Here is a 15689-nt window from a genome sequence, read left to right as displayed (position 1 = left end):
AAAGAAAGAGAAAAACTGCACACTATTGCCTCATGAATATGACTGTAAAATTCTCTCAAAATGGGCTTGCAAACATGCAAAAAGAGTTCTACATCATCCTAAGAGAATTTATCTTCAAAATGCAAGGTTAGTTTAATATCTGAACATATATATATATGATATATATATATATATATCAATAGAAAAAAACCCTAAAATTACATGATTATTTCAGGCAATGCAGAAAAATATTTGAGAAAATCCAACACTTGCTCTTTTTATTTGTTTGAAACAACATCTCACTGTGTAGAACACACTGGCTGTGGTATCCCTGCAAGTGTCATACCCAGCACTGAGACAGTCCAGATAAGGTTAAGAAGGAAACTTGGGTCAACAGAACTTAGCTGGTACTGGTTCCAAACTTCTGGAGTCTAATGCCAAGTGACTTATTTCTTACACATTTAAGCACTAAAACTTTGGGGATAAGTTTCCATGTGACAATTATCACAACAAAGCTTTAAGCGTGGCTGCATCGAAACTCTCTTGCAAAGTACATGTCCCACAAGAGTGGCTTTTGTTGGCTGAGAACAGTGCACACAACAAGGACCCAGGGAAGAATAAGCAGAATAGCAAACTCTTTTGCAGCATACATGGGCCCTCTTTCCTGAGAATGGGTTCTACTGACTGAGACACAACGCTCAGGATCCTGGGGTCCTGTGGGGCTGGCTTTATAGAGGAACAAAGACTGCCAAGTATTAACACATCCATCTCCAGCCTTCTGGATGGAAAACAGGAGTCTGTTTCTTCTTTAGTGCTGTCTATAAGCTGTGCCCTATCTACAGCTGGTCTCAAACTCACAGATACCCGCCTGCCTCTGCCTCCTAAGTGCTGGGATTAAAGCTGTGCGCCACCACGCCCGGGGAAAGAATAGATTCTTTGGCCAGACAAGGCTATGCAGTCTGGCTACTTGTCAGTGTTGTGCCAAGTGTCCAGTCGTAGCACTCAAGCAGAAGAAGGACCTAGAGCTGCCACAGAGACAGTGCAGAGAGTTAAGTACTTCCTATCTCAGGTACCCAGGGTCAAAAAGGAAATGAGACGGGTAAGACGGCTCACAGGGTAAGAGTGCTTGCTGCCAAGCCTAAGGACCTGCGTTCAATCCCCAGCACCCACATGGTGGCTCACAACCACCTGAAACTCGAGCTGCAGAGGATCCAAAGCCCTATTCTGACTTCTTCAGGTACCAGGCACTCATGTGATGCACCTACACAATGGCAAAATATTCATACATGTGGCAAAAAAGAAATTTGTTTTTAGTTAAACAAATCAGCCAGGTGGCGGTGGCACATGCCCAGCACTCAGGAGGCAGAGGCAGGCAGGTCTCTGAGTTCAAGGCCTGCCCGATCTACAGAATGAGTTCCTAGAAACTAAAGCCACACAGAGAAACCTTGTCTGGAAAAACCAAAGAAAAGAGGGAGATGATTTGGGATAAAGGTGCTTGCTACTAATCACGAGGACCTGAATTCCATCCCTAGGACCCACATGGTGGAAGAGAGAACTCATTTTGAAAGTTGTCCAATGTGCTGGTGCCTGGCACATTTCTTTTTCTTTTTCTTTTTTTTTTTTTTTTTTTTTGAGACAGGGTTTCTCTGTATAGCCCTGGCTGTCCTGGAGCTCACTCTGTAGACCAGGCTGGCCTGGAACTCAGAAATCCACCTGTCTCTGCCTCCCGAGTGCTGGAATTAACTCTCAGGAATGCACACATAAAGTTTTCTAATAATAATAATAATAATTTTGTCTGCAGCCACACCTGTTGTCAGGTGGCTCCTACTTTCTTCTGAGCCCCCTCTCTCTTCTTAAAAGATTTTATTTATTTTATGTATGTGAGAACACTGTAGCTGTCTTCAGATAGACCAGAAGAGGGCATCAGATCTCAGATGGTTGTGAGCCACCATGTGGTTGCTGGGAATTGAACTCAGGACCTCTGGGAGAGCAGTCATTGCTTTTAACTTCTGCGTCATCTCTCCAGCCCCTGAGCCCCTTCTCTTAACCCTTGTGCTCAAGCCTGACTTGTTTTTTTTTAAAGCTGGAGGAGGCAGAGAAAGGGAATCCTTGGGGCCCACTGGGCAGCCAATCTAGCTGAACTGGTAAGCTCCAGTTCAGTGAAAGCTGTCTCAGAAAACATGGTGCACACTGTTAATCCCAGTAATCAGGAGGCAGAGGTTGGGGAGCTTTGTGTAGTTTGTGGCCAGCCTGGTCTGCATAGCAACTTCTAGACCAGCCTGGGCTAGTAGGACCCTGCCTCAAAAAGGGGGCCAGAGCAAGCAGGACAGAGAGAAGACAAAGTATCTGAAGACAGCTACAATGTACTTACATGTAATAAATAAATAAATCTTTTTTTTAAAGGGGGAGGGGATGTTGGAGAGCCTGAAAGTGGAGAGATGACTCAGCCATTAAGAGCACTCCCAAAGGACTAGGTTTGATTCCACGCAGGCAAAACACCCATACATATAAATTAAAAGTAATTAAAAACATCTTTTAAAAAGCTAGATGTCATGGCATTCCTACAGTGAGGTAGAAAACTACTGAAAAGTTGTTCTCAGGCCTCCACAAAACTATTGTAGCCTGTTGCCTTAGTCAGGGTTTCTTGTTTCTTTTTTGGGGTTTTGTTGTTGTTTTGGCTTGTTTTTTTTGTTTGTTTGTTTTTTGGGTTTTTTTGTTTTTTTTCCGAGACAGGGTTTCTCTGTGTAGTCCTGGCTGTCCTGGAACTCACTCTGTAGACCAGACTGGCCTCGAACTCAGAAATCCACCTGCCTCTGCCTCCCAAGTGCTGGGATTAAAGGCCTGTGCCACCACTGCCCGGCTTAGTCAGGGTTTCTATTCCTGCACAAACATCATGACCAAGAAGCAGGTTGGGGATGAAAGGGTTTATTCAGCTTACATTTCTACATTGCTGTTCATCACTGAAGGAAGTCAGGACTGGAACTCAAGCAGGTCAGGAAGCAGGAGCTGATGCAGAGGCCATGGAGGGATGTTCCTTACTGGCTTGCTTCCCCTGGCTTGCTCAGCCTGCTCTCTTAAACCCAAGACTACCAGCCCAGAGATGGCACCACCCACAAGGGGACCTCCCCCCACTTAAAAAAAAAAAGATTTATTAATTTTAATTTTTATGTGCATTGGTACATTGGTTGCATGTATGTCTGGAGTCAGTTTATTATTATTTTTTTAAGATTTATTTATTATATGTAAGTACACTGTAGCTGTCTTCAGACACCCCAGAAGAGGGCATCAGATTTCATTACAGATGGTTGTGAGCCACCATGTGATTGCTGGGATTTGAACTTTGCACCTTTGGAAAAGCAGTCAGGTACTCTTACCCGCTGAGCCATCTCACCAGCCCCGGGCCTCCCCCCTTGATCACTAATTGAAAAAGTGCCTTACAGCTGGATCTTGTGGAGGCATTTCCCAACTGAAGCTCCTTTCTCTGTGATAACTCCAGCCTGTGTCAAGTTGACACAAAACTAGCCAGTATACCTGTGAACCTGAGTATACACATATACACAAATCTTTCAAAAAAAAAAAAAAAAAGAAGAAGAAGAAGAAGAAGAAGAAGAAGAAGAAGAAGGGGCTGGAGAGATGGGTCAGTGGGTAAGAGCACTGAGTGCTCTTCTCAAGGTCCTGAGTTCAAACCTCAGCAACCACATGGTGGCTCACAACCATCCATAGTGAGATCTGACTCCCTCTTCTGGAGTGTCTGAAGACAGCTACAGTGTACTTACATATAATAATAAATAGATCTTTAAAAGAAATTGAAGACAAACTCCCAGGTATGAAACAGTGGGATGATTACTGTATGAAGATGCTTGCTGCCAAGCCTAGAAAGCCAAGCTCAATGCTGAGACCCACATGGAAGAGAGAACCAGTTCTCAAAGCTATCCTCGGACCTCCACACAAGGGCACGCACACACTAAATCAGTAAATATAATTGGAAAGATTGCCAAGCATGGTAGCTCACACCTGTAATTTCAGCACTGGGAAACAGAGACAGGAGGATCAGGAGTTTCAGGCCACCCTTGGCTACCTGGGCAATATGAGATTCTAATGTTAAGACAACAAAATCAAAACAGAAGTAACCCTCGGAGCTTGGTGGACTAGGCTCTTCTGAACTCTGTCTGAACTGTGCTCTTTGTCGTAGTGATGCCCTGTCTCATGGAAGGTATGCTGCAGGCTAATGCTGTCTCAATCTCTCTCAACTAGGTGTGGTTGAGTCTACAGAGACATGAGCTGGGTGCAGGTCAGCTTGCTGGCGCGAAGCCTCTCTAGGGGCTGGGCAGGCCTCTGCAGGACTGCCCTCTCAGGAACTCCCTTTGCTCAGGTAACCACAGGCTGGGCATTTGTGGGCAGAGGGGAGTCCTGGCCTTACTCTCTCCCTCTCAGGATCAGGCCACAGAAACTGAAGGTGGCCCTTGGCTTCCCTGTCCTGGTGGTGATCCTGTGTTAGTTTGCCATCGCTGTACTAAAGTACCATGACCATGGCCAAAAGCAATTTACATTAGAAAGAGTGTCTTGGTTTACAGTTCCAAGGGTAGAGTCCCTTATGGCTGTTTGTGGCCAGAGTAGGAGCCGGAGATCACATCTCAAGCATACAGGAAGGAGAACCTGTACATAAAGCCTCTGCTCTGCCTCCAGCAAGGCCATGTCCTGAAGGTCCCGTACCCTCCCCGTACAGCACTACTAGTTGGACCAAATATTCAAATACACAGCCTATGAGGGACATGTCTCGCTCAGACCATTAAACAATCTGCCTCTCTCCCGGCCCCATAGACTCCTGACAGTATCATGATGCAAAATGCATTTCATCCAATTTCTAAAGTTCCTATGGTCTGTCACAGTGTCACTATCATTTAAAAGTCCAAAGTCTATTCTGAGACTCAGGTAATCTCTCAACTGTGACATCCTACTTAGAAGTAAATCACACACTTCCATCAGGGAATGACATATTCCATCCTCCCATTCCAAAAGGGAGGAATGAAGCCAAAAGACTGAACCCAAAACAAGACTGAAAACCCAGTAGGGCAAACACTAAGCCCTGTAGCTCCAATGTGCTCAGACAGCCCCCTTCCTCTAGCTCGGTTGCCCTAAACCATACCCCGCCCCAGACTGGCTCCAGTCCCTGTGCAGCTTTCCTTGGCAGACATCTCATAGCTCTGACATCACCAACATCTTGAAGTCTGCTAAGCAACCCAAGCTTCACTCTCACAGATTGATGCAGTGGTGTCCTGGGACCTCCTACCTTCTCAGGATTCTTGCTTCCTTCCTGCCTTCAAAGCCAGTACCATACAGCACTGCCAGGTTAGCTCATGGTACTTCATCACAGTAACAGAAAAGTACTAGTACAGAGGTTGGAGTCCAGAAGTAGGGTGGTTGCTATAAAGACCCTGACTGTTATTTTGGGAAGGTGGAAGACTTTGGAAATATGGTCTAACCAAGCAAGTGAATGCTGTAAGCAGAGTTTGACAGGTCTATGGGGGAACTTCTCATTCAAACCACAACAATGTGGTCCTGGCAATGCTTCTTGATGTTTTCTTCATGTGTGTATGCACCATATGTAATCCCATGTGGCCTTAGAACATGACTGTGTGGTTCAAGCAAGCGTTGAGCTCTCAATTCTCCTGCCTTAGCCTCCTTGGGGTTGGGATTTCCTCTGCCAGGAAACAGAAAACAAAAAACAGGCACCATCCTTTCTCCTAGGTGACCCTCCAGGCTCCACGAGGCCTCCACTGTAGTGCAGCGACACACAAGGATGAGGCATGGTTGGTTCCTCGACCCCCAGAGCCCCAAAGGAAGCCCATCAAGGCTCCAGCAATGCATGAAGACCTGTTCAAGCCATCAGGAAGTGGGGAGCAGGACAAGGCAAGCTTCCTGAATGCAGTGCGCAGCTTTGGGGCACACAATGTACGCAAGCGCGGCCATGTGGACTTCATCTACCTAGCACTGCGCAAGATGCCAGAGTTTGGCGTGGAGCGGGACTTGTCAGTATACAACCTGCTGCTGGATGTTTTCCCCAAGGAGGTCTTCCGGCCCCGAAACATTATCCAGCGCATCTTCGTCCACTACCCACGGCAGCAGGAGTGTGGGGTCGCAGTCCTGGAGCAGATGGAACGACATGGTGAGAGATGTGGATCCAGCCTTCCTTCGCACCCTGCTCCACTCTTAATCTCCCAAGTCCTTCGCCTGCCCCAACCCCCCTTCCCTCCCTCTTCTAGTTATTGGGCTTGGGCTGTAGACAAGTTGGAGGGGGACTTCCCTGGGATGCCCCCAGGCTGATCCCCAGTATCTGATAACCTCGGTGCTTCCCTGTCCCCTCAGCTCCTGGGCAGTGAGGGGTAGACAAGCTCATCCTCAACTCCATATGGTTTGTTTTGTTTTGTTTTTAAGGTTTATTTTTAATTATATGTATGCTAGGGCTGGAGAGATGGCTCAGCGGTTAAGAGCACTGAGTGCTCTTCCAAAGGTCCTGAGTTCAATTCCCAGCGCTCACATGATGGTTCACAACCATCTGTAATGGGATCTGATGTCCTATTCTTGTGTGTCTGAAGATAGCTACAGTGTACTCACATAAATATAATAACTCTTTTTTAGAAAAATTATATGTATGCTATGTGTCAGTGGGTATGTGAGTTCTGGTGCCCAAGGAGACCAGAAGAGGGTGGTGGATGCCCTGGAACTCAAGGTGCAGTGCATGGTCCTAATTGCTGAACCCTTTCTTTCTTCAGCCCTCTTTCCCCAACACACACACACTTTACATGGTCTCTTGTAGCCCAGGCTGCCCTTGAATTTGCTGTGCTGGGTAGCCATGTCTGGCCTTGGCTAGATTTTGCCTATTGTTCCAAGTACTGGGACCACAGGCATGTGCAACAGTGTGCCTTTTATATGGTACTGGGAGTTAAGCTTTCCACCGTGTGTGCCAGACCAGCACTCTACTCAACTGTGCCCTAGCCTCAGCCTCAGCTTCCAACAAACAAACAAGAAACCATGGCTGGGCCAGCTGTGGTGGTGCACACTTTTAACCCCAGCACTTGGAAGGCAGAGGCAGGCAGCTGTCTGTGAGTCTGTTCTACCGATGATAGACTTCCAGATCAGCCAGGGCTACCTACATAGGTAGTAGCGAGACCCTGTCTCAAAGTAAGAATAAGAAAACAAATCATGAAAAACAAATCCCTTTTAATTCTGTTCTTCCTGACTTCAAACTTGTGTCTAACAAGTCCTGGATCTGTCCAAAACAGGGGTTATGCCCAACACAGAGACGGAGTTCCTACTGATTCAGATATTTGGGCGCAAAAGTTACCCCATGCTCAAGTTCCTGCGGATGAAGCTGTGGTTCACCCGATTCAAGAATATCAACCCCTACCCAGTGCCCCAAGATCTTCCCCAGGACCCTCTGGACCTGGCCAAGCTAGGCCTGCGACACATGGAGCCTGACCTCAGTGCTAAGGTCACTGTCTACCAGGTATGCATCCCTATGTGTACACGTAGCTGCCCTCCATAGCTGGGCCTTACTGATTCCCTGGGTTCTGCTGCTGTCCTGACAATGATCATGATCATTCCTTATTACCACAGGTGGACATGTCTTATTCTATTCACTCATTAGAAGAAAAGACCCTATGTCCTCCTCTTGTTGCTGAAACAAAATTCTGGAGGCTGGGTACTTTATAAAGAAAAGAGCAGTCAGGCACAGTAGCTCCTGTCTTTAATCCTAGCTCTTGGGAAGCAGAGGTGCCTGGATCTTTCTGAGTTAAAGGTCAGCCTGGGCTACATACTGCTTCAAACAACACAAAAACCACTGCCGGGGCAGGTGTGGCCCACACATAGGGAGCCACACAGGAGAGTCTCTACCTCGTTCGCTATTGAGCTGGGGGTGTGGCTCAGTGGTAGGACACCTGCTTTCCTAGTTCAAGACATGTGGTCCCATTCCTAGTGGGTGACAAAAGAGAGAAACTTGTCTTTATGCTGTATGCTAGGCAAGCACTCCCCAGCCGAGTCAAGCTCTTGATGCCCTCTGAAGAAGTGTTACTTTCTGTCACTGCCATTTGTGTGCAGACCTGGATGAGGTCACTGTAGGCTGAACTTAGGCTGGTTGCTTCTGGGTAAACTCAGTGTTGGCATTCTGGCCAAGCTGGCTAAAGGAAGGAGAGAAAGGCTACTTCTAATGATGTGGTGCAGTCGCCCAGGAAGCACCCCCTTCCTTCCCTTTGCTCTCAGGCTCCCCTGTAGAGGTTGGGGAGTCACCGCCCTGCTCTTCTTTGCAGATGTCTTTGCCCAGTGACTCGACAGGCATGGAAGATCCCACACAGCCTCACATTGTAGGTAAGGCCCCAGCCTATCCCAGTTTCTGCTGGATCCCGCTGGGCCCACTAAATGAACTCCTGGGCCTTTTGCCACTAAGGCACCAACAGGTTCTCATCTCTACACCAGGAATCCAGAGTCCAGATCAGCAAGCTGCCTTGGCCCGCCACAACCCGTCCAGGCCTGTTTTTGTTGAGGGCCCCTTCCCGCTCTGGCTTCGTAGTAAGTGTGTCTACTATCACATCCTAAGAGCTGACCTGCCGCCCCCTGAGGAAGAGGTGAGTCACTGGCCAAAGCTCTTGCTGCCAAGCCAGGCCACCCGAGTTTGACCCCCAGGGCCCATGTGGTAGGAGAGACCTCACTCCTACACGTTGTCCTCTGAATTACACAGGGGTATGCATAAATGTATTTTTTTAAAAAGAGAGAGACATGAATAGCAGAGTACTCAGAAGACAAAGGCAGGCAGAGCTGAGTTTAAGGCCAGCCTGGTCTACACAGCGACTTCCAGATTAGCCAGAAGTACAGATTCTGTGTCGGGGGTGGGGCTGGCACTGTCCTGAAGGCTCAGCTGAGGGACAGGTTTTGTGTTCTGGCCTTTAATCCTGCCTGCTCTCTTGCCTGAGGTAGAAAATAGTGGAGATCCCAGAAGAATGGGACCTGTACTATCCACAGAAGCTGGACCTGGAATATTCAAGAAGTGGTTGGGACGACTATGAGTTTGATGTGGATGAAGGTAAAAGCAGGTCTCAACACAGCACATCCTGTGTGGTGGCCATTTGTCCACTCTCCACACAGTGAGGGGTCATGTGCCCCTCAGGGTACCTCTCCTTGGCTACTCCCTCTCCCCCTTATACTATCTTTTATGGAACATTCTATACTGACTAGTGAGGTGACCAGAATACATGTAAGCCTCAGGTCAGCAGGGAACAGTTAAGTTATATTTGGGGAGTTGGGAGGAGGCACATGGTAGCCGCTAAGTTAGGGCTCAAACTTAGTTTCTTAATAGTATCTGAGCAGCAGGTGGCATGGCCCAGGGAGCTGGGTGTGAACTCATGGAAGTGCTCAGAGTACCTGAAGGTGGTGAGACACAAACTCCTCTCCTAACAGTGACAGAAGGCCCCGTCTTCGCCATGTGCATGGCTGGTGCCCATGATCAGGCAACATTGATCAAGTGGATCCAAGGCTTGCAGGAGACCAACCCAACCCTGGCACAGATCCCAGTGGTATTCCGCCTGGCCAGGTCCACGGGGGAGCTCCTGACAACCTCGAGGCTGGAGGGACAGTCCCCTCCCCACCGTCCTCCCAAGGGGCCCGAGGAAGATGAGGAGACCATTCAGGCAAAGCAGCAGCAGGGTCAAAGTTGAGTCAGACAGAGCTGGCACGAGGAGAAAAGACTGGACTGGTATGAAATAATCTGGAGAAAATTAAAAAAATCAAAACCTCTTCCCTGGCCCCGTGGCTTCCCTTCATATGTTCTGCATGGGCTCTTCTGGGTTTACCACCTCGGGACCTTCCTTCTTAAATTTGTCTTTTGAAAAATCCCATTTATTTATTTATGGTATGGGAGGGATGTGTGGAGGTCAGAAGACCATTTGCTGGAGTCTGTTCTGGCATTCGACCCTGTGAATCTCAGAAATGCAACTCAGATTGTCAAGAGTGCCAGCCATGACCTTACCTGCAGAGTCATCTTGTTGGTCTTTAAAAACATCTTTTAAATGTATTTACCTTTATGTGCAGTGGTGTTCTGCATGTATATATGTTTATGTGAGAATGGAAGATCTTGGAGTTAGACAGTTCTGAGCTGCCACGTAGGTGCTGAATTTGAACCCAAGTCCTCTGGAAAAGCAGTGAGTGCCCTTAACCACTGAGCCATTTCTCCAGCCCTTTTGAAAAAATCTTTAGCCACACTGCCCTAGAATTCAGTAGAGCGGCAAGGATAACCTGAGTTTCAGGACGCAGCTGCCTCTACCTCCCAAATAACTGACTGTAAACAGAACGCGCTTCCATGGCCCGAGCCGGACGGACTACGCGCATGCGCAGCTATGGCTAGTTGTCCCCGTTTGGCGCCGCGGGCAGCGAAGACCCTGTGAGAAATCTCCCGGCGGCGCAGACTAGGCGCGCCACTTCCGGTCGAGGCTCCTAACAACGGGGGAGGCCGGTAACCAGGGAGGGGGGGATGGCGGAGCGGGCTCCAGAGCCCGGGGCGGAGGCGGAGGCGGGCGCAGGCGGGGAGGCGGCGGCAGAAGAAGGCGCGGCAGGCAGAAAGGCGCGGGGCCGGCCGCGGCTCACCGAGTCGGACCGGGCCCGGAGGCGGCTCGAGTCCCGGAAGAAGTACGACGTGCGGCGCGTGTACCTGGGCGAGGCGCACGGCCCCTGGGTGGACCTGAGACGCCGCAGCGGCTGGAGCGACGCCAAACTTGCCGCCTACCTCATTTCGCTGGAGCGTGGCCAGCGTAGCGGTCGCCACGGGTAAGGGGGCGCGGGGCCGGGAGAGGGAGGGAGGGAGAGAAGAAGCCGGGGGGAGGGACGAGAAGGGCGGCGGCCCCGCCCCGGAGCGCGAGGCCCCGCCCCCGGGCCGCCTGGCCGGCCTCGGGCTCGGGCTTAGGCAGCCCAGACCCCTCACGCGCCTCCTCGCGGCTCCGCCTCCGACCCATGGACTACCCAATGCAAGCCTGAGCCCCACCCCTCTGCCCGCCTTCAGAAGCTCCGACTGGCCCGTCTCAGAAGTCGACCCGCCTCCACTGGCCGGGCCCGGGGCTGGCTCTCGGGTGTAAACCTCCCAAGGTGCTGTGCACTCTGATTTTCTGCGTATGAGTGCCTTGCCTTCATGGATATATGTGTACCACGTGCATGAACTACCTGCAGAGGTCAGAAAAGGGTGTCGGATCTCCTGAAACCACCATTGTGAACCACCATGTAGGCTGTGGGAACCGAACCCGGATCCTCTACAAGAAAGCAATCTTAACCCAGCCACCTGTTTCAACTCCCTTGTCAGGGCTACTTGTGTGCATCCTGAGTGCTGGGACTAAAGGCATGTGCCAGGCTTGGCGTGAGGGCGCTTTTATTCTTGTGTATTTGTACGTGTGTGATGTCTGAAGGCCCACATGAGGAGGTGGGAGGACAGCTTTGCAGAGCTAGTCCTCTCCTACCACGTGTGCTCTAGGGATCAGACCAAGATCATGAATGGTTCACCACGCTGTAGTTGTCTGTCAGGGGATTGCTAAACTGTCACGTGCTGCTTGCCACACTGAGAAGCTGGCTCTGAAAGTGTGGATGGCCCCTCCTGTTTGAGACTCAAGCGTGTATGTCTCAGTGTCCTCCAGGACCCTTTGTCTTGTTCTGTGACAGGGAGAGATGAGAACAGCAGGAATGCCCAAGAGTAAAAACCCCATGCCCTTAAGAACAGCAAGAAGGTGGAGCATTTCCGACAGAGGCTACTCCTGTTGTCTCATAGTGCAGGTGTCCACAGTGGGAAGACAAGCTGGGTGCTAAGCCATGGAGGGAAATTTCACCCTGGGACTCCAGCTGTTGTCCCAGCTTCCCCAGCCAGTAGCTGCATGGTGTGAACACTGGATTGGATGTTATCTGTCGGGTTTGCAGACAGTTCTAGCCAGCCAAGGCTGCATAACAATACTCCATCTCAGATAAAATACAAAATGAAAATAGAGAGCTTAGAAAGGATTGGCCCATAGTAAGGATTCAAGTGTATCCTGTTCTGCTCTTGTCTGCACTCACCTGTATGAATGATTCTTTAAGAGTTGATTCTAGGCCCTGAAGAGACTGGCTCGGTAGTTAGCGTTTGTTGCTCTTTCAGAGGGCCTGAGTTTGGTTCCAGTCACCAGCATTGTGGTTCACAACCAACTGTAATTCCAGTTCCAAGGGATCCCGTGCCCTCTTCTGACCTCCATGGGCACCAGGCAGGTGCAGAGACAGGAATGCAAGTAAAAACTTATGCACATGAAATAGTAAGATCATTTTAAAGAAGTTATCAGGCATAGTGGCACATGCCTTTAATTCCAGCACTTTGGAGGCAGATGCAAATAGAGCTCTTTGAGTTTGAGCCCAGCCTGGTCTATATGTTGAGTTAGGATAGCCAGGGCTACACAGAGAGACAGAGGTCTCAAGACAAAAACAAAAAGCAAAAGTACATCAATTTTTAGGGGCAGTAATCAGCTAGGAGCAAGTGGTATAACTCAGTGGTGGAGTGTCTCATGTGCGAGAAGCTCTGGGTGCACACACACACACACACACACACACACACTCACCCCTACTAGTTGAGCATATGGCTCCATCAGTAGCTTGCCCATCCTTCATGAAGCTCTAGATTCCTTGCATATTTGTAATCCCAGCCCTTCAGAGGAAGGTGTCAAACACATGGTAGAGGAGGGACGCTCCTCCCTCAGGTTCTCCTCTGCCCTCCATACACAAGCACTGTGGCACATTCCTTACCCGGTGAATAAATGAGTTAGCACATGCTTTTTAAACCATGGAACTCTGACGTAGAAGCATGAGTGGTAAGGGTAGGCCCTGGGCAGCCAGGGAGGAGGGGCCTGCAATAATCGTCCTGCTCTCCCTCCTGAGTGCTGGGCTTACAGGCATGAGCTACCTCATAGGGCTTGTGTGGTTCAGGAGAAGGAAACCTTTGTGCATGCTAATTATGTGCTCCAGTATTTTGCCTTTTTGAGACAAGGCTTTCCTATATAACCTAGGCTGGCCTTTTCTTGATATAATCCAGACTAGTCTCAATTCATGATCCCTACACCTCTACCTTCTGAGTGCTGGGGAGACACAAAGGCTGACTACATCCTGGGTATGTGTCCCCCCAGGGTAGGAATCATGGTCCCCTCTCAGCATTCCTCCTACTATCCCACATCCCATCTACCGGGGACCTCTGAGTGCCAGTGTTCTCTGAACTAAGGGATGGTGAGAGACCTCCATTCAGGGCTACAGGCAGTAGCAGTTGCCCAAGCCAAAGTCTGCTGGAAAGGGAGCAGGACAACAGACATTCAGGTGGCATCCCAGGGCACATAAACTGCTGTTGTTTTCTACCAGGCCAGGACTTGGCCACCTCGTTCACCTTCACCACCTCTCTATGTTACAGGAAGCCTTGGGAGCAAGTCCCCAAAAAGCCAAAGCGGAAGAAAAGTAAGTGGAGCCCAGCGAGGGGAGGGGTGGGAGCATGCAGAGCAAGGTATGCTGGAAGTGGCCGGTCACCATTCTTGTCCTTTGCTACACTGTTGGAAGGGAGATGAACCAGTCCGGTAACTGCTCGGTAGCTGCTCGAGGCAGTATGCTGTGAATCTAAAATAGCCCTACTCAGTATGACCTCAGTGCCTTGCCAAGTCCTTGGGTTTTGGGTCCACATCATGCCCATCATGGTGGTTCAAGAGAGAACCACCTGGTGGCAGTGAGCCATGCTCTGCCTCTTTTTTTGATGCATTAGCCTCAGATTCATCCTATAGCAGAGACTGTCCTGTATCCCATAATACTTGGTTGACAGGTGTGTACCACCAGTGCAGCTCACGTGGTGCTAGCGATGGAGCCCAGGGCTTTGTGCATAGTAAGTAGAAGCTCTGTGACTAAGCCATATCCCCAGTTCCCCAGCTTAGAGATTGTTTTCACATGCATTTATCCTTTTATTTGTGTGAGAACGACTTGTGGGGTTGGGCTTTGCTTTCTACCACATGGGTTCTGAGTGCCTAAGCTGGGGGCCAGGCTTGATAGCAAGCGCCCTTACTCACTCAGCCATCTTGACTGCCTGCTTGTTTTTTTCTGTCTGGTTTTGCTATGTAACCAAGGCTGGCCTCAAAACTCAAAATGACCCTGTGTCAGGATTACAGGCATGCCCAAACACTCCCCTTCCCAACTTTGGCACACAAGTGAGCTGCTAGCTTCCCTCTGCAACCCCAGAGGGCTAGGGAGTGCTGAGCTGGCAATGGAGCATCTGTAGAGGTCCATGTCACTGACATGGGTCTCACTAGAGTGGAGACCCTGGGCTCACTCCTGTAGCCCAGGCGCCTCTTTTGGCCCTCTCTCCCTTCTGGTCCTACAGGTGGGGGACAGTCCCACGTCATCACACTGTCATAGGCCTCAGCCTTCCTCAGGGCCTTCCTGGCTTCTTTGCTCCCTCCTGCCTCTCTGGCAGATGCAGAATTTGGGTTTGCCCCTGGCCACCCACTTTGAGTTGCCAGATTGTGGCAAAGGCAAGATCTAAATGCAGGCATCTGGTTCTGCCATGTCCACCTCCAGTTCCCATACCCTGTCTGGAAGCTCTTGCCCTAGCCCACCTGCCCCAAGGAAGCAAAGCTGATCTGTGTTTCTGCCCTTGTGGGGCAGGCACTCTACTGGAGAAGACAGACAAGAGACATCTAAGTGGACGCCACAGGCAGCCTCTTTGTGCTGTTATAAGCAAACCAGAGTTGGCTAGACTGACTCTGGGAAGGATGACTGCTGACAAAAGTGTCCGTGGGGGAGACTTCTAAAGGAAGGCACTGAGGAGGAACCTGGAGGGGCGGCATGGCTTGTACAAAGGCCGGGGCAGGGTCAGAGCTAACATGTTTGAAGGACAGCTAGGAGGCCATGTGGCTAGAAGGAGATGGAAGGGAGGGCATGGGACCTGGCGGTGCCATATGGCCTTGCTAGCCACCATGGCACTCGCTCCTTTCTCTCCATCCCCTTGAGAAGCTGAGAGAGGCCATGCCCTGCTCTCCTGGCACCCCCTTGTGGCTGTAGATGGCAGTGGGAAGGCACCAAGGAGACCTTCCAGGATTGTGTGGGATGAAGATTTTGGTTTGGTTTTGGGTTGTTTTTCTTTGTTTTTTGTTTTTTGAGACAGGGCTTCTCTGTGTAGTCTAGGCTGTCCTAGAACTAGATATATAGACCAGGCTGGCCTCAAGCTCACAGAGATCCGCCTGCCTCTGCCTTTTGAGTGCTGGAATTAAAGGCATGTGCCACCACTGCCCAGCAGTGGCAGGATGAAGATTTTTATTTAGAAACAGCTGAGTGTGGTGGTGCATGTCTTCAATCCTAGAGAAACAGCTAAAGGCTGAGCATAGCACACTTTACTCCCAGCACTGTCAAGACAAAGCAGGCAGATCTCTGTGAGTTCAAAGCTACCTTGAGCTAAATAATAAGGTCCTATTAGAAAAAAGAAAGAGGCCGAGCGTGGTAGTGCACGCCTTTAATCCCAGCACTTGGGAGGCAGAGGCAGGTGGATTTCTGAGTTCGAGGCCAGCCTGGTCTACAGAGTGAGCTCCAGGACAGCCAGGGCTATACAAAGAAACCCTGTCTCAAAAACCAAGAAAGAAAGAAAGAAAGAAAGAAAGAAAGAAAGAAAGAAAGAAAGAAAGAAAGAAAGAAAGAAAGAA

The 15689-nt window shown here is 49.8% G+C and overlaps 2 protein-coding genes and 1 long non-coding RNA gene across 5 annotated transcripts in view; 2 read left to right on the top strand and 1 right to left on the bottom strand.

Annotated features, from left to right (window-relative positions):
* Ecsit (ECSIT signalling integrator) overlaps positions 1-9765 on the top strand; it is a 13594-nt gene extending 3829 nt beyond the window's left edge. For both annotated transcript variants that reach the window (XM_021206348.2, XM_029543367.1), the window contains exons 2-8: positions 4234-4351; positions 5728-6145; positions 7263-7486; positions 8286-8343; positions 8452-8600; positions 8950-9055; positions 9430-9765. In XM_021206348.2, coding sequence (XP_021062007.1) covers positions 4256-4351; positions 5728-6145; positions 7263-7486; positions 8286-8343; positions 8452-8600; positions 8950-9055; positions 9430-9686 — 1308 coding nt within the window. In that variant the 5' untranslated portion in view covers positions 4234-4255 and the 3' untranslated portion in view covers positions 9687-9765. The remainder of the gene's footprint in view (positions 1-4233; positions 4352-5727; positions 6146-7262; positions 7487-8285; positions 8344-8451; positions 8601-8949; positions 9056-9429) is intronic.
* The window catches only part of LOC110327398, a 15340-nt gene extending 4502 nt beyond the window's left edge, over positions 1-10838 (bottom strand). Inside the window, exons 1-2 of the long non-coding RNA XR_002380833.1 lie at positions 10676-10838; positions 6022-6123 (exon numbers count right to left, since the gene is read on the bottom strand). This is a non-coding gene — a long non-coding RNA (uncharacterized LOC110327398). The remainder of the gene's footprint in view (positions 1-6021; positions 6124-10675) is intronic.
* Znf653 (zinc finger protein 653) overlaps positions 10470-15689 on the top strand; it is a 19189-nt gene continuing 13969 nt past the window's right edge. For both annotated transcript variants that reach the window (XM_021206344.1, XM_021206345.1), the window contains exons 1-2: positions 10470-10791; positions 13424-13467. In XM_021206344.1, coding sequence (XP_021062003.1) covers positions 10499-10791; positions 13424-13467 — 337 coding nt within the window. In that variant the 5' untranslated portion in view covers positions 10470-10498. The remainder of the gene's footprint in view (positions 10792-13423; positions 13468-15689) is intronic.

Source organism: Mus pahari, chromosome 10 (assembly GCF_900095145.1).
Source record: "Mus pahari chromosome 10, PAHARI_EIJ_v1.1, whole genome shotgun sequence".
Taxonomy (NCBI): domain Eukaryota; kingdom Metazoa; phylum Chordata; class Mammalia; order Rodentia; family Muridae; genus Mus; species Mus pahari.
This window is presented reverse-complemented; position numbering and strand designations above follow the sequence as displayed.